The sequence below is a fragment of the Mustela nivalis genome, assembly GCF_964662115.1.
Source record: "Mustela nivalis genome assembly, chromosome: 12".
Classification (NCBI taxonomy): Eukaryota; Metazoa; Chordata; class Mammalia; order Carnivora; family Mustelidae; genus Mustela; species Mustela nivalis.
Window position 1 is genome coordinate 17,825,751 of NC_139031.1, and position 23,673 is coordinate 17,849,423.

A 23,673-nucleotide genomic window follows, 5' to 3' on the forward strand; every position below is an offset into this window, starting at 1 on the left:
AGGTGGTCAGGGAGGTATAGGTGAAACCAGATAGGCCACGGGCTGTTAAATGTTGAACCTGAAAGTTCATTACAATAGTCCCTTGTGCACATGTTTGTAATTTTCCATTGGAAAAAAAAAAAGATTTCTAAAACTAGAAAAAAATAACTCACAAACAGTAGCATTAGAGGAAAAAATGATGTTGGACTGGTTCTTAGCCACTGAAGAGCACAGCTGGATTTTTTTTTTTTTTTAACGGCTGGATTTTAATTACTGCTCTCCTAGGAGGGGAAGAAATCAGAAAGGGGCCAGAGAAAACCACATCAGCAACATTCAACCGTCATGAAAAAGACAGGCTAAAGCCGCCAGTGGAAAGATGATCAGCAAAAAAGCAGGTCGAAAACAACAACTGCTGAGTTCCCTCCAAGTCTAACGAAAAGAAATTGGACACTCTAACTTCAAATAAGATCAGAAAACAAGAATCAAGGTTTGAAGAAAATGTGACTAACTGCATTAAATGTGAGCAAGATTTCACAACAAATACATTACGGAGAACCACAAATGGTGCAGTGGAAGAACCAGCTACATGTAAAGAGACAGTAAAAAAGAAAAAAAAAAAAAAGGAAAAATAAATGTGTGGAATCCCTGGGACTCCAGTAAGAAGAAAAGAAGTAGAATTAAAATGTAGATGCAAAAACAAAATTAAAAAAAAGAATTTGGTAAAGGAAAAAAAGGTGGGAGGGGGCGAAGGACTAGTTCATCTGTACTGAATCAACTAATAGGGGGAAAGACAAGGGAATCATCAAATATTCAGGAAGTATGAAAGAAGTAAGGAGGTGTCTCTTACAAGGAAAAAACAAAGCAAACATTTCACGGGATACGCTTCAACACCACTGAACGATTTGAACCACAGACTGCGTTGCATGTCAGCTGACTTTACTCATCACCCATGGTGCCTTTTTTAGATGCAAAGTAGAGCTTCCATATGTAAAGGGATCCATAGTTTTGCAGTATTAACCTCTATGACATACTGCACAGCTTTAATTTTGAAATAACCGTATGATCCATCAATCTACTAGAACGAAAATTACATACCTTCAATTTTATTTACTGAAAGATCCAACTTCTGTAGGTGAACATATTCACAGAGAATGCTAATATCAATTAAATCACAACCCTGAGAAGATAAAAGGTAAAAAGACTTTAATGCTGCTTTAACAGGTTAGTACTCTGTCATCTCCTAACATCTGGAGGTAAGAGTGGGCAGAGATCCAGAATTTCTGGAAGCATAGTAATGATAGTACACTTATACTAAGAGTAGAAGTATAGGAAAGATATACTTACTTACAGTAGAAGCACAGTAGTTAAATGAGGGAACTACAGCTGAGGTCTCCTACTAACCGGAGCTCAAAGCAGTGACAAACCCTTTTTAAAAAATGCATTCCTCTGAAGAAAAAAATAGCTTGGAAAATTAGTGATATTAGCAAGAACAAATACAACATGAAAAGGCAAATTAAAGCAGTGTTGGGTAGACTTTTAGAGTTTTATTATTTTTTTAAAAAGGAGAAGAAAAAGAAAACCCCACATAATAGCAGTAAGGCCAAATCTTTTCTCTTGCAAAAGAAAAGGCAGATGCCTAGAATTTAAATGAAATGCTAAAGAGATCACGTATCACCAGATCGTTAATAACATTGTTACCTACATTTTCACAAGGTCCTGTTCAAAGCTCCCTCACAGTAATCACATCTGACCAAGTAAAACTGAGATCCATAAGGCAGACTAGTCCCAATTTGGTGATGAGGAATAGGAGGGACAGAGAGGGATTGTGAATAACATAAATCACACAGCAAATTAGCAACAGAGAAGCAGATCCAAGTCTCCTAACCCCTCTCCAAGATTCCTTCCCTGAAATTGTGCTTCTAGAGAACTTCAGGATGGAGGAAGAGAATTTGATCCCTTGGAACAGACTCTTACTGCTGGTTTATGTTACAATGTCCAAATCAGAAAAAGTCAACCAATGAAGTATCATGATAAGCAAGTTCTCAAACACACTGATAAAATGTTTAATGAAGGCCACAAGAATAGTGTAATAAATATGAAAGAAACCCTATCCTGCACAAGCATTGTGCATGATGAGAAACACAGTGCAATGATGGGGTAGAGCTTAACTGTGCCCTTAAGAAACTTGGACTTTGGCAGGAGAGAGGCTATGTATGTAAGTAATAAGAAAAAGTAAAAAATAACATGTAACGTTAGATATAAGGGGGGAAATCACCAAACCAGGCAACCGTAAGAAAGCATATGCGGTAAGACAGGTTATAAAGGCGAAGTAATTCAATATGATATATCTCAAACGTAAGGAGGTCACGGGCAAGGTAAGTTAAGCGTTAGTCCGTCTGGCTGAAATAAGATTTAAAGGATTGCTTTTTTTGTTTCTTTTTGCAGATCAATTTAAGGCATAGCACTACATACATGAGTAGAATATTGATTGAAATGGACTTGTGTGGGGATGAATTGGGTGCTGGCATTCTCTACCATTCCAGGGCCCAATATAGGGCAGTGCGCACAGAGGCTCCTGGTGAGTTACTGCTTACCTGGCCAAGTCATCCAGAACATGTTGTAACATAAAAATGGTAAGAGATTACAGCCTTAATATGCTGTCCTCGAAGAATATGCCATGGAACCAGCATGGGTGAAAAGAGCTTAATATTTCTTGGATAGTTTACTAGTTCAAATCCAAGAGAGACCAAGATTATAAATTGTATATGCTCATTATACATACTTCAGCCATATTATAGCACAGTAGCAAAATTTCAGTGTGCTTTTTTTTTCACCTACGTATCTGCCTTTACTGTGTGGCTCTCCAAGGAATATTTAATACTTCATAAAATAAGGAAGCAAAAAGAGTTAAATTATTTTTCTAGGGCTATAGAGAAACAAAAGGAAGAAAGAATCTGAAATACTACGAGTGTACCTTTCTATTATAGCTTTCCTTAAAAAGTGAAGCCAAGATTATTGTTAGTATTGATATCTTGAAAATTGATGAACAACACATTTTTGTCTTTAATAATGGGTATCTTGGAAAGTGAGCTGTGGCTCAAAGCACTTATTTCTTGATATACTTGGTGGGGGGCAGTCAATACCAAAATACTTTGTTCCCTTGGATTTAGATATTAATTTTAGTTCTGGCACTGATCAGAGAGAAAATTTTTAAAGAGTTTTTGATTGGTTTCACAGAGTCAAATTCAACTTCTGGAAAGAAAGCATTGATTACTATAATACAGATTACTTAAGATGAAAGAAACAGACTGATGGGAATGAAAACAAAGGAATTCAGGGGCTGATTACTGGACTGCCCAGAGCGCTTTGATGCCTCACATAACACAAATAACTCTTATCACCAGTCTCCATCAAATGAAAGACTCTGAGATCTAGGCCCACCACAAAAACTATGAATACCAGAAAAAATAGATATGATCCAACCAGTATTAAGATGTAGCCTAGTAAGCCCATGGTGATCTTATCATACTCACTGGTAAAGCTAGATTGAGATAGACCTGCTCAGTCCCGGAGCCTGAGCGCCCCAGCTGGTGAAGGGCATTGGCCACGACCTCCTCTCTCAGGACCCCATCAAATTTCTCCTGCAAAAAAAACAAAAACAAAAAAAACAGGTGGATAAAGGTCTTCCATTAGAAAAGAAACAGTCCAGGCGTGCCTGGGTGGCTCAGCTGGTTAAGTGTTGACTCTTGATTTAAGCTCAGGTCATCATCTCATCATCTCAGGGCCATGAGATCGAGCCCCACATCAGGCTCTGCACTCGGTGGGGAGTCTACTGGAGGCTCTTTCTCTTTCTCTCCCTTTGCCCCGCCCCTTGCTCTTGCTCACTCCTGCTCTCTCTCAAATGAACACATAAATCTTAAAAAAAGAAAAAAAAAAAAAAAGAAAGAAAGAAAAAAGGAAAGAAAGAAAGAAAAAGAAACAGTCTAACCCCTCATAGCCAGCATTGAGTATATTACATATTCAGGAGCTGACCCTTCCAGAATTTATCAGCCCTAAAGAAAATTCTATGTTGAAGACACATACATAGAACGTATAATCAAATATCTATCAAATAGGTGTTCTTGTTGCCACGAAATTGTCGGGTGGTCACTTGCATTAGGTATTCAAAGTGACATACAACAGCAATGGAAACATCACTATTAGTGGTGAGAGCTACACTGATTGAGTGCTTCTCTGCTCCAGAGAAGAGCTCTTAATGATCAATTCATTGAATCCTCCTGACAACCCAAATGCAGACACTCTTAGTTCCATCTGACAGATGAAGAAACTAAGGCTTACAGGAGTTAACTTGCCTGAAACCCCATAGCTAGTGGTATAATACAAACGATTCTGTCGGACTGCAGGGCAATTCTGACGACTATCCCAGACTGCCGGCCTCTACCCGAAAGGATTGTTGCATCCAAATTAAGGATTACTTTGCTAAATCTGGTATTCTTGTTGCGGGAAAAAAGAAAAAACAAAAAAGAAAACAGGTTCTCTGCTTCCTTTTAGCTAATTTTACTGGATTCATACAATTTACAAGATTTATTAAAAAGGTAATAATCAGGGCGCCTGGGTGGCTCAGTGGGTTAAAGCCTCTGCCTTCGGCTCAGGTCATGATCCCAGGATCCTGGGATTGAGCCCCACATGGGGCTCTCTGCTCAGCGGGGAGCCTGCTTCCCGCGCGCCCCCCCCCCACCGGCCTCTCTGCCTACTTGTGATCTCTGTCAAATAAATAAATAAAATCTTTAAAAAATAAGAAAAATAAATTAAAAGGTAACAATCACTGCCATAAGGAGATTGGCCCTTGGTATGTAGAAAGCCATGACCAGTGATGCGTCAACATGCCCTTTCCCCAAAAATAAACAGAAGAGACAACAGGTAGATCCATATTAGCTCCGTACTGCCTTCAACCCTATAATGACCAGCACATCAGCACGAGGACACAATACCCAGTAATCCCATCAGTCACACTGATATAATTAACTGTGACTAGCGCCTGCGTATACAATGATGGCAAAATACTCTCTCCAGTTCTATATTAATTCAGGAACCAACGGTGCTGTTCGGGCTGCTGGTAATGAGGGCGAAGTTCATAGGCTTATGCTAGTAGCCGGAGTTTCTCTGTGCCACCCCTCCACTGGTCCAGGAAAGCAAATATCGTTCATGCATATAGGGGAGATAGGGCACAAGCTGTGAGGCTGCACAGGCTTGGTTTGAACCCCTAATCGGCCACTTTGAATTTGTGACTTTGGGAAGATCAAGTTTTCTCTGAGCCTCTTATTCTTTATCTGCAAATAGGGAATGTTATTACCTTCTCTTAATGGGTTGGGGAGAAGGAAAAACAAAATACTGTAAAGCTCTTAGTGCTTTGCCTAGAACTATAGCAAGTGCTCCCACTGAATGACCGTTGTTTCCACTAACTGATGAAGTTGGAAAGTCTGCATCTTAAGGCTTCATTCTTCCATCCCAATCAACCTGTTTACAAACGGAGGAAAGACACTCACTTTTCTAAACACAGTTCCAACTTCTTACACAATGTCTGGGAAGGATTAGACATGGAGGTGTTACCTTCCTCTCCAAAACTTTCCATCGAAATCTCTCAATTTTTTTTTTAAAGATTTTATTTATTTATTTGACAGAGAGATCACATTAGTCAGAGAGGCAGGCAGAGAGAGAGGGGGGAAGCAGGCTCCCCGCTGAGCAGAGAGCCCGATGCGGGGCTGATCCTGGGACCCTGAGATCATGACCTGAGCCGAAGGCAGAGGCCTAACCTGCTGAGCCACCCAGGCGCCCCTAAATCTCTGAAGTTTACCTGACCCACACCCTCTATTTCCTGGTGTGAGAAGACATTGCTCCCCTGCTGATAGTAGGTAAAGGTCTGCCTTTCAACACAGACATGGGTATGGAGCCCAGCCGGTCAGCATTTTCCCAGCTCCCCAACGCAAGCGTCCCCATGGCAACCCCCTCGCACGTCCCTTGAGGTTCTTGCCCTTTATCAGCATCATGCTTTTCCCTTCTGATCTTTGGTCATTTTCAGACCTTTAAAAGCCCTACTTGATCTTGGGCAGTTTCAGAGCCTAAGGATGGCCCCCGTCCTACTCCCAAGCGCTCACGCGTGCACACACACGTGTTTCTTTTTCAACTCCAGACACTTTAAATTGATCTCTACTCGGCTTCAGCCACTTGTTGCCATGGCCACGCCCCGGACCAAGTCATCATGCTGAACGGTTCCACCTTAGAAACCTCAGACCCTAGCATTCTCCTCTGTGATCCTACACTAACCTCACCTTGTGAGGACAACATCTCTAGCCGGTTCATCCTTTCCTCTCTGAGCCTACCTGTCCCCTCTCACTCCCTTCCCTGCTTGGTATCCCCTGGGCCATTTCAATGTCTCTCTACCCTTAAGTCTCGGACTCCTCATCCTCTGACTCAAACTACTACACACGTACCCAAACCTGAATCAAGTTCACACTCAACTACTGCGCTGAGGCAGGGACTGTGTCATGCTCGTCATTCATCAGAGACAAACATCTTTACAGCACGCCGGGCACGTGCCAGCCAGTATGCTAGGCTCAGTGGATAGAATTATGAATAAGACATGGTGCCTGTCCTTAAGGGATTTATAGTTCAGTCTGGGAGACAGACAAGTACACAAGCAATTTCAAGTCATTTGATAAATATTACGAGTAAGCAGGGTGCTTTGACCATAAGCAGGGCATCTATTTTTTGCCAGATCTAGGGGGAATTAGGAGGTTGGCAAAGACTTGCTGGGGAAGAAAGCAATGAAGTGAAGACATAAGTAACTAAGTGACTCTTGCTAAGAAGAAGAAAGGGCAGGAGAAGAAGACCAAGAAGTGTACTGCAGACAAAAGGGCCACAGGTACAAAATTCCAAAGGCAAAGGCGAGCATGGCCCATTGGGGAAACTAGAGTTCAAGACAGCTGAAGCATAAAGTAGGAGGGGGAAGACGGTGCCTGGTACACAGCAGGGGCTCAGACACAGCAGAGTGAATTAGAACCGCCCCTGCCCTTGAGCTACTGAGTGGGCTGGGAGGGGACTCCCAAGCCGTGCACGCTGGTACTGCTCCAGTGTCACCCGTTAGCTGCGCCCGCTGCTGTTCCAGGCCCACTGCTGTTCCAGGCCCTCGTTCTTCACCAGCTGCCTTTCAGCTCCCACCCTGGCTGTCAGATCTCCAACCTCTCCTCGAGCCTCCAGGGGCCTCCCCTCCTTTGTCCTCACTCTCAGCAGGTGGACTGCTTCCCCACTTCCCACAGAAGCGACCAGACATCCACCCTGCCAGCATTCTGCACCTGTCCGAACGCCCTTCCTTCAGGTGTCAGAGGCAGACTGCTTCTTTTCCACACTCAGGGGCCCCACTTGCTGTTTCCTCAGGGACCTTGCGCAGGGACATCCATGTAGCTCTCTTGGCCTGCGATGTCAGCCGTCTCTCTCCATCGTTACTCCGCACCCTGTCAATTCTCCAGCGACACAAGTCTGTGAGTCCCTTCCTGTTCCTTCAGCTACAGCTACGGCCTCCCTCAATAACCGAGCTACTGCAGAGTTGCTTTTGCATCCTTTAGGGCCCCCTCGCTCACCTCCCACTCACTCTTCGGGGCACTTCGGTTAGGCTTCCATCTTCAGGACATCACAAAACCACACGGGCCAAGGTCTCCAATCACCCTCAAATGGGGAAAGCTAATGAGCACTGTTTAGGGCCCTTCCCGTTGAACCTACTGGCAGCACAACTCCACATTTTTAAGAATCTTCCTTGCCTTGGCTTTCCCTCACACAATGCTGCTTTCTTCTTCGCTTACCGTTCCCTTCCTGTTGCCTTCCCTGATTTCTCTTCATCTGCTGCACCCCCTTGGGGTACATTCTTCCCTTGGCCCTCCTCTTCTCTTCCTAGATGATCCCACAGACCCCAACGCTGATGATCCCAGGTCTCCTATCCTGAGGCCCCCTCCCCTGATTTCCAGAATTATGTGATTCATCTCTCTACTCTTTCCTGTGCAGCCGCACCTGTCCCCTTTGAAACTGTGGTGGAAATTTCCTGTGAACAGCCTTAATATGTCCCCAGACTATGCCAGAGACCTAGCAGTCATTCTAGACTTCCAATACTTACTTAGTAACTGTCCCACCTTAAATATTTTACATGTCTTCATCTTTAGCTTCTTTTCTGTTCCCACTTCCACTTCCTTAATCCAGACTCCCGTCTCTCCGCCATAGACATTGCTAGAGGCTTCTCATGATCTGCCTGTCTCCAGTCTCACTATCCTCCAATCTAACCCCAGTCAGGGCAGCTGCCAGAGGAGCTCCTCACTGCTTAGAGACCCAAGTCCATGGTCTGAAAACAGTGTAAAACCCTCCAAAATCTGGCCCACACTTCACCTGAGTGCCCACACACTCCCACTTCACCCAGACAAGGGTGTGCTTCCCTCAAAGTCTGCCATGATTCCTGCAATCCAGCTGTCATCTGTACACACCTAAGTACAACGCTTCAGATGCTCAACAGCTGTGATTTACTCACATCCTTAGCTGACCTTGAGCACAGGGGACACCTATGTCCTCAAGAAACTTCTCATTTTCTTCTATCATTACTATTGTTATTATGCATTACCTCTGTAACTTTTAGGAACCTACTCTGTATCAGACACTCTTATCAAGAACTTGAACAGGCTTTCTTATCAGATTTGATGTTTATAACTATCCCATGAGTAGACATTACCCACATTAAGTTACTGGCAGAGTAGTTTCCATGCACAAGACACATGTGATGGGCCCGTGTGGAGTCAGAGTGGCTCCTATATAGTAATCATTCAATGAATATTTGCTCAAAGTCAATGAAATTTACCTAATCACTTAATAAGCTATATGTAGTTAGCAGATAAAAAACACATGTGTTATTATTTGTATCAGTAAAAATAACATATTATGGTAAGTATTTTACTTATGGTTCTCATCTAAGTCTCACAACTCTCCTATGAAATAGGTATCATTAGAATTCCCAGATTATAGAGGAGACACAGAAGTGAAATAACTTACTCAAAATCTCAAAACTAACCAAAGGCAGCATTCTGAACAGCTGGTCCACCTTCCTGGAGTTCACCAGGGGCTTCTGAGACAAATTATGCAGTAGGCACTCAGTAACAACTGTGACCATCATGGCATTATAAACCTTAGCCAGGTGAGGAGATGGACAATAAATCTTTGAACATGAAAGTCTAAATTTTTCCTCAATTCCAAGTTTTCAGCTTATTCAGCCTATTAAAATTTATCGGATACCCCCAAAAGCTAAAATAAGATGTAGGAATACAAAATAAATATTAATATTTAGAACATAAGTGGAGGAAAAAAATAAACTTTTCCACACACAACCTACAAGCCAGGGATAACCAGTTCAAGTCAACCCCCCCCCCTACGGTTTGTTAATGACATACTGAACACAGGTTAATACCAGCACTAATGAAACCCACAGCCCAAGAGCATGTGTTAATTAGAATAATAAAGTAAACGGGTGATTCATCTGTGAATTCCTTTGGGGTGGAAGCTGGTAGAAACCATACAAACATCTCAAAGTTGTAAAAACACTGCTACAGTTTTGCATTTATCACTGTTAAGGGTAGCAAAGTAAATCAACAAAAGATGAATAACTAAGTAATAACTTTCTATAATCCACTTTAAGAGAAACTAATGTGTAACCAGCCCATATAGAAGGAAGAAGAGGAGGAAATTCAAAATGGGAGAGAAGGGTGGAAAAATGGGCCAAATTTTGAAAGTGGATAGAAGGATGTTACGAAAGAAGGGAACCCAAGTGGGAAAAGAATGTAGGTGGTTAACAGTAAAATCAGAAGAACATAAGATAATGCAAATTACAGACAGGTGAAAATGAATAAACAGGACAAATGAGGAAAGGAGTTTGTGGCGGAGAATGGGTCTAGCAAAGAAAAACATATTTGGCCTCAAGGAGAAGAGGGCACTAGGAAAATGCACAAAGATGCAGGGCAGGGAAGCCAAAATATCACAGAACCGGGGTACTGGAAACATTCTACTTTTTTGTATTATATCTACTTGAGAAATGATTTCGCAGCAGTTTATACCATGAAGGTAGAGGAAAGGAGAGAGAAAAACCCCTAGAGAAAAACTATTAAAATGAAGAAAAATATTGATTCCGAGTTTCCCGGCAGCCAAGACAAAGAGGAAAACCCAACAGTTTATTGAAAGGAAGCGAATCAACTTGTGTTTTTGAAGGAAGGCAAACAATATATTAGAAGCCAAGGGAAGGAAGTGGTTAAGAGATGGAAAGGGACCCAAACCACCCCTGACCCCCAAACCAAAAAACCGGCCGTGGGGTAAAAACAAGGTGATCAGTGTAGGAAAGAGGTGGAATTGGGTGAGGTTTAGAAGATAGATGTACTGCAGAAAAGAGAATTTACAGTAATGTGAAGGCAAAGCCACACCTCAGGGAATACAGATTTCGGGAAGGTAAGAAACATTCTCCACCTGCGAAAACACCACCAGTGCGCCAGCTGTTTGTACGCTGTCAGGGGGGGTGTGTTGCTTGGTATATAATGCCCCCGGGCAGAAGTAATACATTACTCGGAGTTTGGGTTAGCCCTTATCAGATTAATTCAGGACAGTAATTTTATTCCCCCGGGAGGAAGGAGGATGAAGGGACTGGAAGTGAGGGACAGTGTTGGGGTCCCTCACAATCACGGAAAAGGGTGCAGGGGCTGCCAAGGACGAACTCTGCACGCTCCCAATACCGTCGAGGCACAACTTTTCAAAGCTAAAGCTGTCACTCCCCATACAAGTAGGTGGGAACTTTTTCATCAGGACGCTGTGAAACTTGACTCGTAAGACACCCCATGTGCTGGGGACCAAAAAAGGAGACACGTGGAAATAAATGCAGGCAAACGGCGAGGGAACGGGAAGAAAGGAGCAGGAGCCTCGGAGCGGCCGGGGAGAGGCGCCCCGGACGGCGAGAGCCCGAGGGCTGCGGAGGGGCGCGTGGTCGGGGAGCTGCCGCCCGAGGAGCAGGGCGCGACACCTGGAGAAGGGAGAGAGGGCGTGGGGGTGGGGGTAAGGCACACCTCCAAATCCTGCATCTCGGACTCTGAGGACTCCTCGGATTCCCCTTCGCCCTCGCCCTCGGCCTCGCCCTCGTATTCCTCTCCGTCCGCGTCCGACTCCTGCGAGCGGTGAATGAGCTGCTGGAGCAGGTAGGAGGAGGCTTTGTGGAAAGTACATTTCGATCTCTGCCCCATGGGAAAAGAAGACCAGCGAGACTGCCGCTCTTTTTCTGAGTGCGGCAGAATCCACTGGGCTCCGGTCGGTGACCGGCTCTGGAGAGGGGAAGACAGCGGCCACTGGGGACCGCTCCTGGCGGCCGCCATTTTTGTTTACCGGGGTTGCCCAGGAGACGGACGCCGGGGGAGGAGGCGCCGCAAGGGATTGTGGGCTGCAGTCTCCGCCCCTCCGCGCGTCCTGGTTCACAGTCTGAGCCGCCGCAGGCCCTCGGCTTTTTCTCTTTTCGTCTGACTCGTCTGGTGTTTTTCCCCTTTTAGTGCGTCCAGTCGCTGGCTTTACTTTTTACTTATCTTTCTCACTTTCACCTCTTTTCTTCGCACCCCTTTTGTCTCCAATGGGTTTCTCCTAACCTGGAGGTCCCTTTGGGAGACGTTTCATCCCACCCTAACGCCCCCTGTGCGCCTCCTTCATTCACCTGATTCATTCGCAGAGGCTCTTTCCACAGAGTGTACTTTGAAAGTGTTAGATGTCTCTAATGATCTCCGTCGAAAAGCTAATTAAGACTGAAACTTTGAACGGGCCGCGCGTTGTTAGACCAGGTTGTGCATAAATGAAATAGAAGGCACGGCTCCTGTCTTTATTATTTAATCGCAGATACTAAAGAAAAAGGACCAGAGGAGGACGGGAGCTGATTTGCAATTAATTTACATTTTCCCCTTGAAATGAGAAGCCATGTCCTTGGGGAGAAAAAAGGGCAGTGGTCTAACAATCCAAACAGAAGGGGAAAAAAAAAAGTTGTCAAATTGACCCTGTATCAGAAAGCCTCTGAAAAGCTATTAGCATCCCATAAATAATTGTATTAGTCAAGTGACCTGCATTGGTTAATTACTTTTATCTTGTTGCATAGGTTCTCTGTGCAGTTAGACACTCTAGCAAGATTACAAAGCATGATTTTATGCTAGTGTGATTTTCTGTGACCCAAATCCCATAGCCTTGGGCTCCACTAAGTAGACTATGGAAAAGCAGAATGAAAATGATAGTAACTATTATTGCCATAGTGATGACAATAGAGACCCTTGCAGGGAAGCGCTCGCATCCTCCTGGCCTTACAGGGCTTTTTCTCCATGCTTCAATGATAGCAGTTGCAAATGCAAAATGATCCTATCAATGGCTGTCAGGGGAGAAGAAGAAAAAAATCCTTATGGACACCATCCATTGACTATTATCTTTCTCAGTGCTGGAGGGACCATTAAAACTGACATAAAGCTTTCAGAATTACCTTCCTTCATTATCTTGCTAGTCATAAATGTAAGGGCCACAATGAAAGTATCTCTTTTTGCTGGGCTCCTCTTGCTGCTTGTTTATTTCTTTTTCCTGTGGGTGGAGACTCCTCCAAGGGGTTTTTCCTCATTGTCACCCCCACAGGACCAGGCTCTTGCTAACTAACATAGGGAAGAAAGGGGCAGAAAGCCTAAATATGGAAACCAGGTGTGGTTTTTGTTTCTTAAAATAACTTAATCAGCATTTCTAGCAAAGCAAGATTTGCCAGTGTGTCTCTTGAGGATAGTGTCTTAAGATGGAGTTAGTTAGGACCTGTCAAAGAATAATTTTCAAAAAATTAAAAACATGATTCTCATACAAAAATGGAATAAAACGGGGCGCCTGGGTGGCTCAGTGGATTAAAGCCGCTGCCTTCGGCTCGGGTCATGATCTCGGTGTCCTGGGATCGAGCCCGGCATCGGGCCCTCTGCTCAGCAGGATGCCTGCTTCCCCCTCTGTCTCTGCCTGCCTCTCTGCCTACTTGTGATCTCTCTCTCTGTCAAATAAAATAAATAAAATCTTTTAAAAAATAAAAAAAAATGGAATAAAACACTTGTGAAAGATTTTATTCAACCTATTCATTAATGAGAGAACCAGTAATGTGATAACAGGGCATTCACAGTCCATAAAGAGAGGCATTCTGTTAAAGAGGAAAAAAATGGCTGATACCCTACAGGACATTAAACTATAGCTTCTGGAGTTATGTATTTCTTGCTTTTTTTTTTTTTTTTTTTGAAGCTTTATTAGAGAGAGAGCATGCGTGAGCAGGGTCAGGTGCAGAGGGAAAGGGAAAGAAGCAGATTCCCCGCTGAGCACGGAGCCAGAAACAGACTCAGTCTCACCACCCTGAGATCATGACCTGAGCAAAAATCAAGAGTCTGACGTTTAACTGATGGACCCACCGGGGTACCCCTGGAGATATATATTTCTAAGTGCTTTCTTTTCACCTTTACATTTATGTTGCGTCTATTCCCCACTTGACAGATGAGGTAACTGAGGCCCAGAGAAGTTAAATAACTGGCCCAAGTTCAAGTGGTGGTGCTGAAATCCAAGCCCAGAATGACCAGTTCTACAGTCCGCCTTTAAGTACCGTTTTTGCAGATGGAAAATATAAGTCAAGATGAAGGTACAGAGAGGTCTCAGGAGAAGGAACATGTATCAGTTAATGTTCTTCAGTAGAAATAAGAGAATTCACTCAGACAATGACCCTTTCATATAGAATTATGGCATGTCAGAACTAGAGAGAACTTAAAAGCTTATTTTATCGAATGTTCCCTTTTATAGAAGAAACTGGTGGTCCACCAGAGACAATAACTTGCCCCAAATCACCTGATTTGTTAACAGCTGAGCAGGAATGAAGAGTTTAGACCTCTCATTGCTCAAACTTTGCTCTTGCTAGTTCACCAAAATGCTCCTGGGGCTAGAATTTTATGAATAAAACACTTTGGGGTTCTGGGCATCAAAATGAAAGACATTACCGCCATAAAATTATGTTACCAGGAAGAGAAGACAATTAGGCAGAGGGAGAAGAAGTGAGAGGAGGAAATATTTTGTCTAAACTCTTGCTGGCATAAAACATCAACAACTGCTTCCATTTATGCTCTGCTTACAGTAAGCAAGGCTTACCCTAAGTGCCATCTACATATCTCAATGAATTATTCCAACTGCTTGCTGAAATAGGAATCACCATTTCCATTTTACAAAGGGGAAAAAGGATGCTCCAAAATGCTAAGCGAACTGCCCTGTCACACAGTCTGGGTCCACATCAAAATTCCAACACAAGTCTTAATGGATCCAAAGTCTCTGGTCTTAACCAGTAGTACTCTGTCTTCTTGAGAAGTATGAATTGGTTTTTCAGGAAGTAATTGTGAGGCACAAAGAGCATGCCCTTGGTGAGAGCCAGAAAATGTACTATATATGTGTGTGCATGCGCGTGTATGTGTTGGGGGCGGGCAGGAAGAGCTCAGGATTCTGGAACCAGGGAAATAGAGTAGGCTGGGCCAGCAGCAGGATATGGTAATCCAGGAGAGCAAGGGCTTCTGGGATAGCCCTGGATCCTTTCCGCCACTGATGATGTCCCCCTCCCACCAAGAAAGTGGAATACTGTCACCATGAAGCTAAGAGCAGCTCTCTTGAGAGGACAAACAGAATAGGCTGTTGGGAAGAGAGTGAAAAAGGGGTCAAGAGCTGTCGTTTGAAAGAAGGTGCTAATTACCAACTTTAGGGACAAGGTAGCTGGGCCTCTGTACAGTACTCTTTATTGTACTCTTGACTTTTTTTTTTTTTTTAAGATTTTATTTATTTATTCGACAGAGAGAGATCACAAGTAGGCAGAGAGGCAGGCAGAGAGAGAGAGAGGAGGAAGCAGGCTCCCTGCTGAGCAGAGAGCCCGATGCGGGGCTCGATCCCAGGACCCTGAGATCATGACCTGAGCCGAAGGCAGCGGCTTAACCCACTGAGCCACCCAGGCGCCCCTACTCTTGACTTTTTGTGTAGAAGAGGGGTCTTCCCCAATCCGGAGCCAGCACTCTAAGGCAATTGACAATGGGAAGAAAAGGCAGGGACCAACCCTCTATTTCCTGTATTTGGGGAGAGTGGAGTGTGTCCTGGAGTGTGGACCTGGGGCAAAGCAAGGAATGTTTGGCTCCATCCCCTTCATGTACCTATGCCCCAATTTTGTGCAAGGAAAAACAGGTGGGACAATACTTCTCAGGTATGTTGAAATGGCAGCACCTGGAACTTGTGGTATTTTTTTAATGGAATATTTAAAATTTTACAGAGTATCATGAAATGGGAGAACAGATAGGCCATTGAAGGCACTAGTGATGTGAGAGTAACAATGAAAACATAACCATTACTAATAATGTTTAATGGGTATTTACTATTTAAATGGGTATTTGCTATTTACTATGTTTAATGGGTATTTACTATGTGCCAGATACCCCTATAAGTGGTTTACATATATTAACTCATTTTATCCCTATTAGGACCCTATAAAGTAGAAATTAAAATTATCCCTCTATTATAGATGAGCTAAGCATAGGGAGATCATAACCCACTCAACCTACTTTACCACACAGTGGCAAAACAAGGATTCAAACAGAGAAAGCTTGGTTTCCCAGCCCACATCCTTCATCAAAACACTACTTCATGGGGCACTTGGCTAGCTCAGTTGGAAGAGCGTGCCACTCTTGATCTCATGGCTGTGAGTTTAAGCCCCATGTTCGGGATAAAGATTACTCAAGTGAATAAAAACAAACAAACAAAAACAGAACAAAATCTGTACTTCTGTTCAGCCACTTTTGTGAAAGTTTATGAAGGCTGTTAGGGACTGAATTTTTCTGTCCCCCCCTCCCACCAAGTCCCTGTGCTGAAATCTAATCCCCATTGTGATGGGGTAAGGAGGTGGGGCATCTCGGGAGTGATTAGGTCATAAGGATGGAATTCTCACCAATGCGATTATCTGAGGCCAGACAGCTAGCTCCCTCTTTCAGCCCTGTGAGGATACAAGGGGAAGGTGGCAATTTACAAGCTGGAAGTTCTTCCCCAGAACCTGAACCTGGCACCAAGATCTTGGACTTCCAGCCTCCAGAACTGGGAGAAGTAAATTTCTGTTGTCTATAAATCACCCAGTTCACGATATTCTGTTACAGCAGCCAAAATTGACTAAAATAGGGGAGACCCTTAAAGTTGAGATAATCCAATGCATTAATGTCACACCTCATTTACTTTGTTATCCCTTTCTATAAAGATGAGGTCATTCTCCATAAGAAAGTTCATTATCTAATAACAGCCAGTGGGACTGTGGACATTAAACAAATAGTTATACAATAATCACTTAATTTCAACTGCCATAACGGTTAACAAGGGAAAATATAGGAGCCATGAGACCATGACCTAGGGCCTTGACACAACATGGTATGGAAGGATCCTTCAAAATGTTAAGACAGACACTTGGAGCCTCACAACTATTATCAAACAGATTGGGGAAAGACAATACAACAAACGAGGAACTTCATTTGTTATCTTTATAGAAATCAATTGCATCTAGATTATGGTGGGAGTAATTAATCAGGCTGGTATAACCTGATAAAGCCCTGGCAGGACTTGACTGAGCAACATACTATGTGTTGTAAGTCGGGGTGCCTGGGAGGCTCAGTCGGTTAAGCATCTGCCTTTGGCTCAGGTCAAGATCTCAGGGTCCTGGGATCAAGTCCCACATCAGGGTCATGGCTCAGCAGGAGCCTGCTTCTCCCTCTGCCTGCCACCCCCCCCACACTTGTGCTCTCTAACAAATAAATGAAATCTTTAAAAAAAAGAAAAAGGTAAACTCTTGATCTCTTTAGTCAAGAGACTAAAGAGCAGCAAGATACAGAGATTTTAAAATGAGGGGGCACCTGGGTGGCTCAGTGGGTTAAACCTAGGTCATGATCTCAGTGTCCTGGGATGGAGCCCTGCATTGGGCTCTCTGCTCAGCGGGGAGCCTGATTCCCCCTCCCGCTCCGCCTGCCTCTCTGCCTGCCTCTCTGCCTACTTTTGATCTCTCTCTGTCAAATAAATAAATTTTTTTTAAAAAGTACACAGGAAGGGAGCGCCTGGATAGCTCAGTCAGTTAAGCGTCTGCCTTCAGCTCAGATTGTGATCCCAGGGTCCTGGGATCCAGCCCCTTGTTGGGTCCCTGCTCAGTGGGGAGTCTTCTTCTCTCCCTCCCTCTACCTGCAGCTCCCCTGCTTGTGTGCTCTTTCTGTCAAATAAATAAAAATCTTAAAAAAAAAAAAAAAAGTACATAAGAAGGCATCTGGGTAGCTCAGATGAGTCAGTATCTGCCTTCAACTCAGACCATGATCTCCAGGTCCTGGGATCAAGCCCCATATAGGGCTCCCAACTCAGCCAGGAGTCTCCTCCCTTTCCCTCTGCCTCTCCCCTTGCCTGTGCTCTCTCTCTGTCTCTCAAATAAAATCTTTTTATGTTTTATTTTTTAAAAGATTTTATGTATCCTTTTGACCGAGAGAAACACAGCGAGAGACAGAACACAAGCAGGGGTTGTGGGAGAGGGAGAAGCAGGCTTCCTGCCCAGCAAGGAGCCGGAAGTGGGGCTCGATCCGAGGACCCTGGGATCATGACCTGACCTGAAGGCAGAGGCCTAATGACAGAACCACCCAAGCGCTCAATAAATAAAATCTTGAAAAAACAAAAATAAAAGCACATAAGAAAAGGTAAGTCCCACCTGACAGATCTGGAGGTAGTTTCAGGCCCTCGGGGAGGGAGCAGGTGCAGACCACTCTGGGCAGAGGGCTCACTCCTCCAGGCAGGGGAAGCAGTCCAGTCCACGGGAGCTGTCGGTTGAGAGAAATCTGCCCCCAGATAGGGATGTTCAGAAGCTTCGTGGATGAGGTAAGAGGGGAACGGGGCCTTCAAGGAGGCAGGAGACACGCCGGAGGAGGAGAAGAGCGGAGTCCAGCGATGGGAAGCGGCATAAATTGAGGCAAGGAGGCTGGCCCGGACATGTTTTAGGAAAAGGCTCTGAGAAGTAACGGGTCTAGAAATAAAAACTGCTCACGGGAAGTCCGGAAGGAGGGAGGGTGCCGACCTCCTCAAAGAGGAGGGACGTGCCTGAAGGAGCAGGTGAGATTCCGTCGTGTCAAAATATCTTAGAATCTAGGGGATGACAGTAAAGAAAAAGAGAAGAGGTGGGCCTCGTAGGCGATTCTGAGAGCCACGCGGAGAAGGCAGGAGCCATACAGCTCTTGGTTTTACGCCCGGTCCCTTACACCCCAGATGCTGCTTTCCCGTGGGAGGAATAGGGGCTCCGCTGGTCCCTGACACAGCGTGTCCTTTAGGCACTGGCCACAATCCCCATCCACATCTTGTGGCCAGACGTCCTCAGTTCCCTTTCTCCACGGAGGGCCCCTCCTTTCCTTGCTAATGCACCTGGTACGTAAGCTTTATGAGAAGTGCTTTATGAACGTGTAGGGACGGTTCAGAAGCTTAGCCTTGTGGTGAGCATACCGAATGCAGCTGCTGCCTCGGTCCTCCTGAATGAGTGTTTGGAATTAACTTAGGAGGACGCCCGTCCCAGCAAGGAGGGCCCGGTCTCTGAAGCCGCCAGAAATCAGAATTCTGACACCAACCAGAATTCCCAAACTCAAAGGATTTCACAGGACTCCTTTAGATTAGACCTGGGATCTAACCCAAGCCTGTCCTAATGGCTTACCATCCCAGGTTCCAGGGAGAGTTCAGTCAGAGGAATAGGAAACTCGAAACTCGGGGCTTCAGGGTGCTAGATGGCCAATACAACCGGGGATTCTCCTGTCCCTGTCCGCACACCCCTTGCCACGTGACTTCGGCCCCTCCCACTAAGGGGTGGAGCCTATTTCTCCACTCGGAGCGACACTTGCTTTGGCTCACAGAACAGTTGCACATGTGACAGCAGTAGAGACCGGAAAATGCTTGGGCACTGGGCCCGTCTGCCCACCTGCCTGCCTCCCTCCCTTCCTTCCTCTCTCTTTTTTCTTTCTCTCTTTCTCTCTCTTCTCTTTTTCTTTCCCTTCTTTCCTTTTTTCCCTTTATTTCTGTCTTTCCCTCCTTTCTTTCTTCCTCTCCTTCTTTTCCTTCTTCTCTCCCTTCCTTCCCTCTTTGCATTCGTTCGTTCTTTCCTTCCTTCCTGAGAGAGAAAGAGAGAGAGAGAGAGAGAGCACGCAAGCAAGGGGAGCCACTGAGCACGGAGACTGATGATGTGGGGCTCCATTCCAGGACACTGGGACCGTGACCTGAGCCAAGGCAGACACTTGACCGACTAGCCGCCCAGGCACCCCTGGACTGTTCCCTCTTGCTGCTCCTAGGAAGATGGTAATCACCCTGCAAAGAAGCCAAGACCAGCCAGCAGGATGATGACAGACGCGGGTCTAGCTCCCTGGGGCTTTGGGTCGCTGCCTCCCATTACCAGGCACGTCAACGAAGCCAGCCCAGCTCAACCGACACCAGCCATCCTGCCGACTGACACAAGATTTCTGAGGAACCCAGCAAAAACCAGACCAGAAGAACGGTTCAGTTAACCTAAAGAAGGAGGAACTAAATAAATGGTGGTTTTAAGCCGCTAAGATCTTGGGATGGTCTGAAAGGTGGCAAAAGTGAATTTATACATACGGTGTCTGGATTGCCTATGGTCTCATCTCACTGGTTAGTGACACACTGATGTTAGAATCTTTATCTTCCGACTTCCACTCAAGTGATTTTTCTTATTTTTTTCTTTTTTTGCCCTTTTTTTCTTTTCTTTCTTCTTTCTTTTCTTCTTCACATTGTGTGTGTGTGTGTGTGTGCGTGTGTGCGTGTGTGTGTGCGTGTGTATGATTTTGGAGGCTAGATCTGAAGCTGGCAAGCTGGAGACCTGAGAGAGCCCACAGCCTAAGTTCTGGGAGAAGAGCAGAGGAAGACAAATGTCTCAGCTTAGCAGTCAGACCAGCAGAGTTCCCTCTTACTTGGCCTTTTTGTTCTATTCAGATCTTCAATTTTTTTTTAAAAGATTTTATTTATTTTGAGAGACAGAGTGAGAGAGATCACAAGCGGAGGGAGGCGGAGGGTAAAGGGAGAAGCAGGCCCCTTGCTGATCCGGGACCATGTCAGGACTCGATCCCAGGACTCTGGGATCATGATCTGAGCTGACAGCAGTTGCTTAACTAAATGAGTCAGCTGGGCACCCAGGGTCTTCAGTTTTGAATGCAGGAGGCCTCCCATATTAGGGAGGGCAGTTTGGTTTACTCAGTCTACTGACTCAAATGTTAATCTCACTCAGAAGCGTTGTCACAGAACAATGTCTGACCAAATGTTTGGGCACCTCGTGGCCAGGTCTGGTTGATGCGTAAAATTAGCCAGTACAGTACAGCTAACATTTGTGAGTGGTTTCTAAATAAGGGACAGAAACAAAGTCCTTTGGGATCTGTCAAAGGGGAAGAACAAATCTCATACCTTTTCCCATCAGTGTTCCAGTGGCTCCATCAGACCCTGCTGGATGCTCTGACCACCATCCTCCATTTCGTGCCCCACCGCCTGGGGGAGCACTCTTGCGTTCCTTAGATCTGGAGGATGCAAGCCATGAAAAATATCAAAAAGTCTAGCGTGGGGGCGCCTGGGTGGCTCAGTGGGTTAAACTTCTGCCTTCTGCTCAGGTCATGATCTCAGGGTCCTGGGATGGAGCCCTGCATCGGGCTCTCTGCTTGGTGGGGAGCCTGCTTCCCTCTCCTCTCTGCCTGCCTCTCTGCCTGCCTGTGCTCTTTCTCTCTCTGTCAAATAAATAAATTTAAAAAAAAAAAAGTCTAGGGTGTACATAGGAATAATAAGAATAACAGGGATGATTAAAAAAATGGAAAGACCCACACTTACATGAGAAATACAAGTAGACAAGAGGTAGCCCTAGAATTCTATGAAACATTCAAAAGTGGGTAGAGGGGCGCCTGGGTGGCTCAGTTGGTTGAGTGACTGCCTTAGGCTCAGGTCATGATTCCGGACTTCCAAGACTGAGTCCCGCATCGGGTTCCCAGCTCCTTGGGGTGTCTGCTTCTCCCTCTGACCTTCCCCTCTCTTGTGCTCTCTTTCACTCATTCTCTCTCAAGTAAATAAATAAAATCTTAAAAAAAAAAAAAAGTGGGAGGAGGATGATAAAGAAATCCTACCTGGAGTCATGTCGCAGGGCTTTTCAGAGTCACAGGATACAGGCAACATACATATCTGGAAAACAAAAATCAATAACCATCAGAAGAATAGGACCAGGTCCTGCCCTTGGGCCTCTCACTGCCTTTAGACACCCAGGTGAGCAAATCTGTGTTTGAATTATTTATCTGCTTTGTAAAGAGTCTTGCAGATACCAACAGCTCTGAATATGCTAGTATTTTCATGATAAATAAATAGAGGCTCAGGGTATTTTTCAAAGGTCATTAATTATTGAGGTCCCCTCCAGCAGCTCTTACTCTGTCTCATTTTGATTTTTGTTCCTGACCAAATCAAGTTACTAAAGAGTCCGTCTTGATTGGGAATTCAGTCAGGAAGTGATTTACGGCTTTTATAAAATTCCTTTGCATAAAAATCATGTTGGAGAAACTTGATTTTTGACTATTTCGGTTCTGAGTTGTTCTTCATACTACAGCCTTTTAAAAATGTGGCAAAATACACACACAATTCACCATCATAACCACTTAAAAGTGTACATACAGTTCAATGATATTAAGTATATTTACACTGCTGTGCAAGGGTCGCCACCATCCATCCCCAGAATTCTTTTCATTGTGCAAACCTGACTCTATACCCATCCGACAATAGCTCTTCATTTGCCCTTCACCCCAGCCCCTGGAGATCACCATTCTGTCTTCTGTCTCTATGACTTTGACTAGTCCATGTACTTCATGGAAGTAGAATCATAGAATTCTTGGTGACTGGCTTATTTTATTTAGCATAACATCCTCAAGGTTTATCCATGTTGTAGCACATGTAAAATTTTTCTTCTTAAGTCTGAATAATATTCCACAATATGTCTATACCACATTCTGCTTATCCATTTATCTGTCAGTGGACACTGGGGTTGCTTCCATCTTTTGGCTGTTATGAATAATGCTGCAATGAAGTGCATGTATGGAGACCCTGCTTTCACTTCTTTTGTGTATATGCCTAGAAGTGGCATTACTGGATCAGATGCTAATTCTATTTTTAAATTTTTAATGAACTGCTGTACTGTTTTCCATAGCAGCTGCATCATTTTACATTCCTACTAACAGTGCATAAGGGCTCCAATTTCTCCACATCCTTGCTATCGCTCGGTACTTTCTGGTTTTTGTTTGTTTGTTTTGCTTTGTTTTTGGATGATAGTCATCCCAGTGGGTATAAAGTTGTATCTCCTTGTGGTTTGGGTTTACATTTCTCTAATGGTTAGTGATGTTGAGCATCTTTCTGAGTGTTTATTGGCCATTTGTAGATCTTCTTTGGGGAAATATCTGTCAGTCCTTTGCCCATTTTAAAATCAGGTTGTTTGGGTTTTGTTATTGAGTTGTAGAAGTTCTTTATATATTCTGAATACTAATCTTTTATCAGACATATGACCTGCAGATATTTCACTCATTCCATGGGTTGTGTTTTCACTCTGTTGATTGTGTTGTTTGATGAACAGAAGTTTTAAATTTTTACTTAGTCCAGTTTATCTATTTGTACTGTTGTTCTCTATGCCTTTCCACATTTGAGAAGTGATTGTCATAGTCTGGAAGCTTTTCTCCTATGTTTTCTTCTGACAGTTTTATAGCTTTACCTCTTATGTTTATGCCTTTGACCCATTTTGAGTTAACTTCTATATATGGTTTCAGGCAAGATCCAACTTCATTCTTTGGCATATGGACATCCAATTTCCTCAACATTATTTGTTGAAAGACCCTATTACTTTATTTAACATATAAAATTATCAAAAGAAACAAGGATTACCTCTTTAGGCAGAGAGTATTACCACTGTACAAGATGGGACTAATTATAGGGCAGGCATTATCAAACACATTACCAGGATTAATTTAATAATCTGTAAGGCATAGGCCTTAGTTAGTCTCCATTTCTTCCCTGCCCCATCTCTTCCTCTCTAGCCTCCATATCTCTGGAGGGGCTGACCCCTGCAGGTGATATCATCTGGCTCTCTTGCCTTTTGTCTTTTAATTGATTTTGGCCAAAGCGAAGCCAGGTGAGAGAATGGTCAGAGTTTCCCTTATGCCACCTGCATCCCTCCATGACTATGTTCCGGTCTAGAGAACCCCGTCCATAGCTTTAGTTCTCGCTGGGTTCCATTAGAATATTGTTTGTTTCTCCCGATCCTTCCGTTTCTGCTTCAGCTAGGCCCTGGTATCTCAACGTCCTTTGGTGGTTTCCTTAACTCTACCCATAGTCTCTTTATTAAGTTCTATTCAGAAGCCTACCCAAGTGGGCCTAGTATTTCCTGCTGAGTCCCTCACTGATATAAAAGGTAAGTAAACATGAAGACAGTTTTTTATTTTTTCTTTTTAAGATTTATTTATTTATTTATTTGAGAGAGAGAAAAAGCAAGCATGCATGCATGTGCATAGA

General features: G+C 44.2%; 1 protein-coding gene across 8 annotated transcripts in view; it reads right to left on the reverse strand.

The window, feature by feature from the left end:
- Positions 1-18,883, reverse strand: part of LRGUK (leucine rich repeats and guanylate kinase domain containing) — a 112,816-nt gene extending 93,933 nt beyond the window's left edge. For 3 of the 8 annotated variants that reach the window (XR_014301428.1, XM_082693980.1, XM_082693979.1), the window contains exons 1-3: positions 11,112-11,456; positions 3,513-3,620; positions 1,075-1,156 (exon numbers count right to left, since the gene is read on the reverse strand). Coding sequence is in view for 5 of the 8 variants with exons in the window: in XM_082693980.1 (XP_082550106.1) it covers positions 1,075-1,156; positions 3,513-3,620; positions 11,112-11,414 (493 nt within the window). In the remaining 3 variants the exon portion in view is untranslated. Of the gene's footprint in view, positions 1-1,074; positions 1,157-3,512; positions 3,621-11,111; positions 11,484-17,815; positions 18,495-18,802 lie in introns of those variants that run through there. The other 5 variants (XM_082693975.1, XM_082693974.1, XM_082693978.1 and 2 more) reach the window with 4 other exon arrangements.
- Between the last annotated feature and the right edge of the window lie 4,790 nt (positions 18,884-23,673).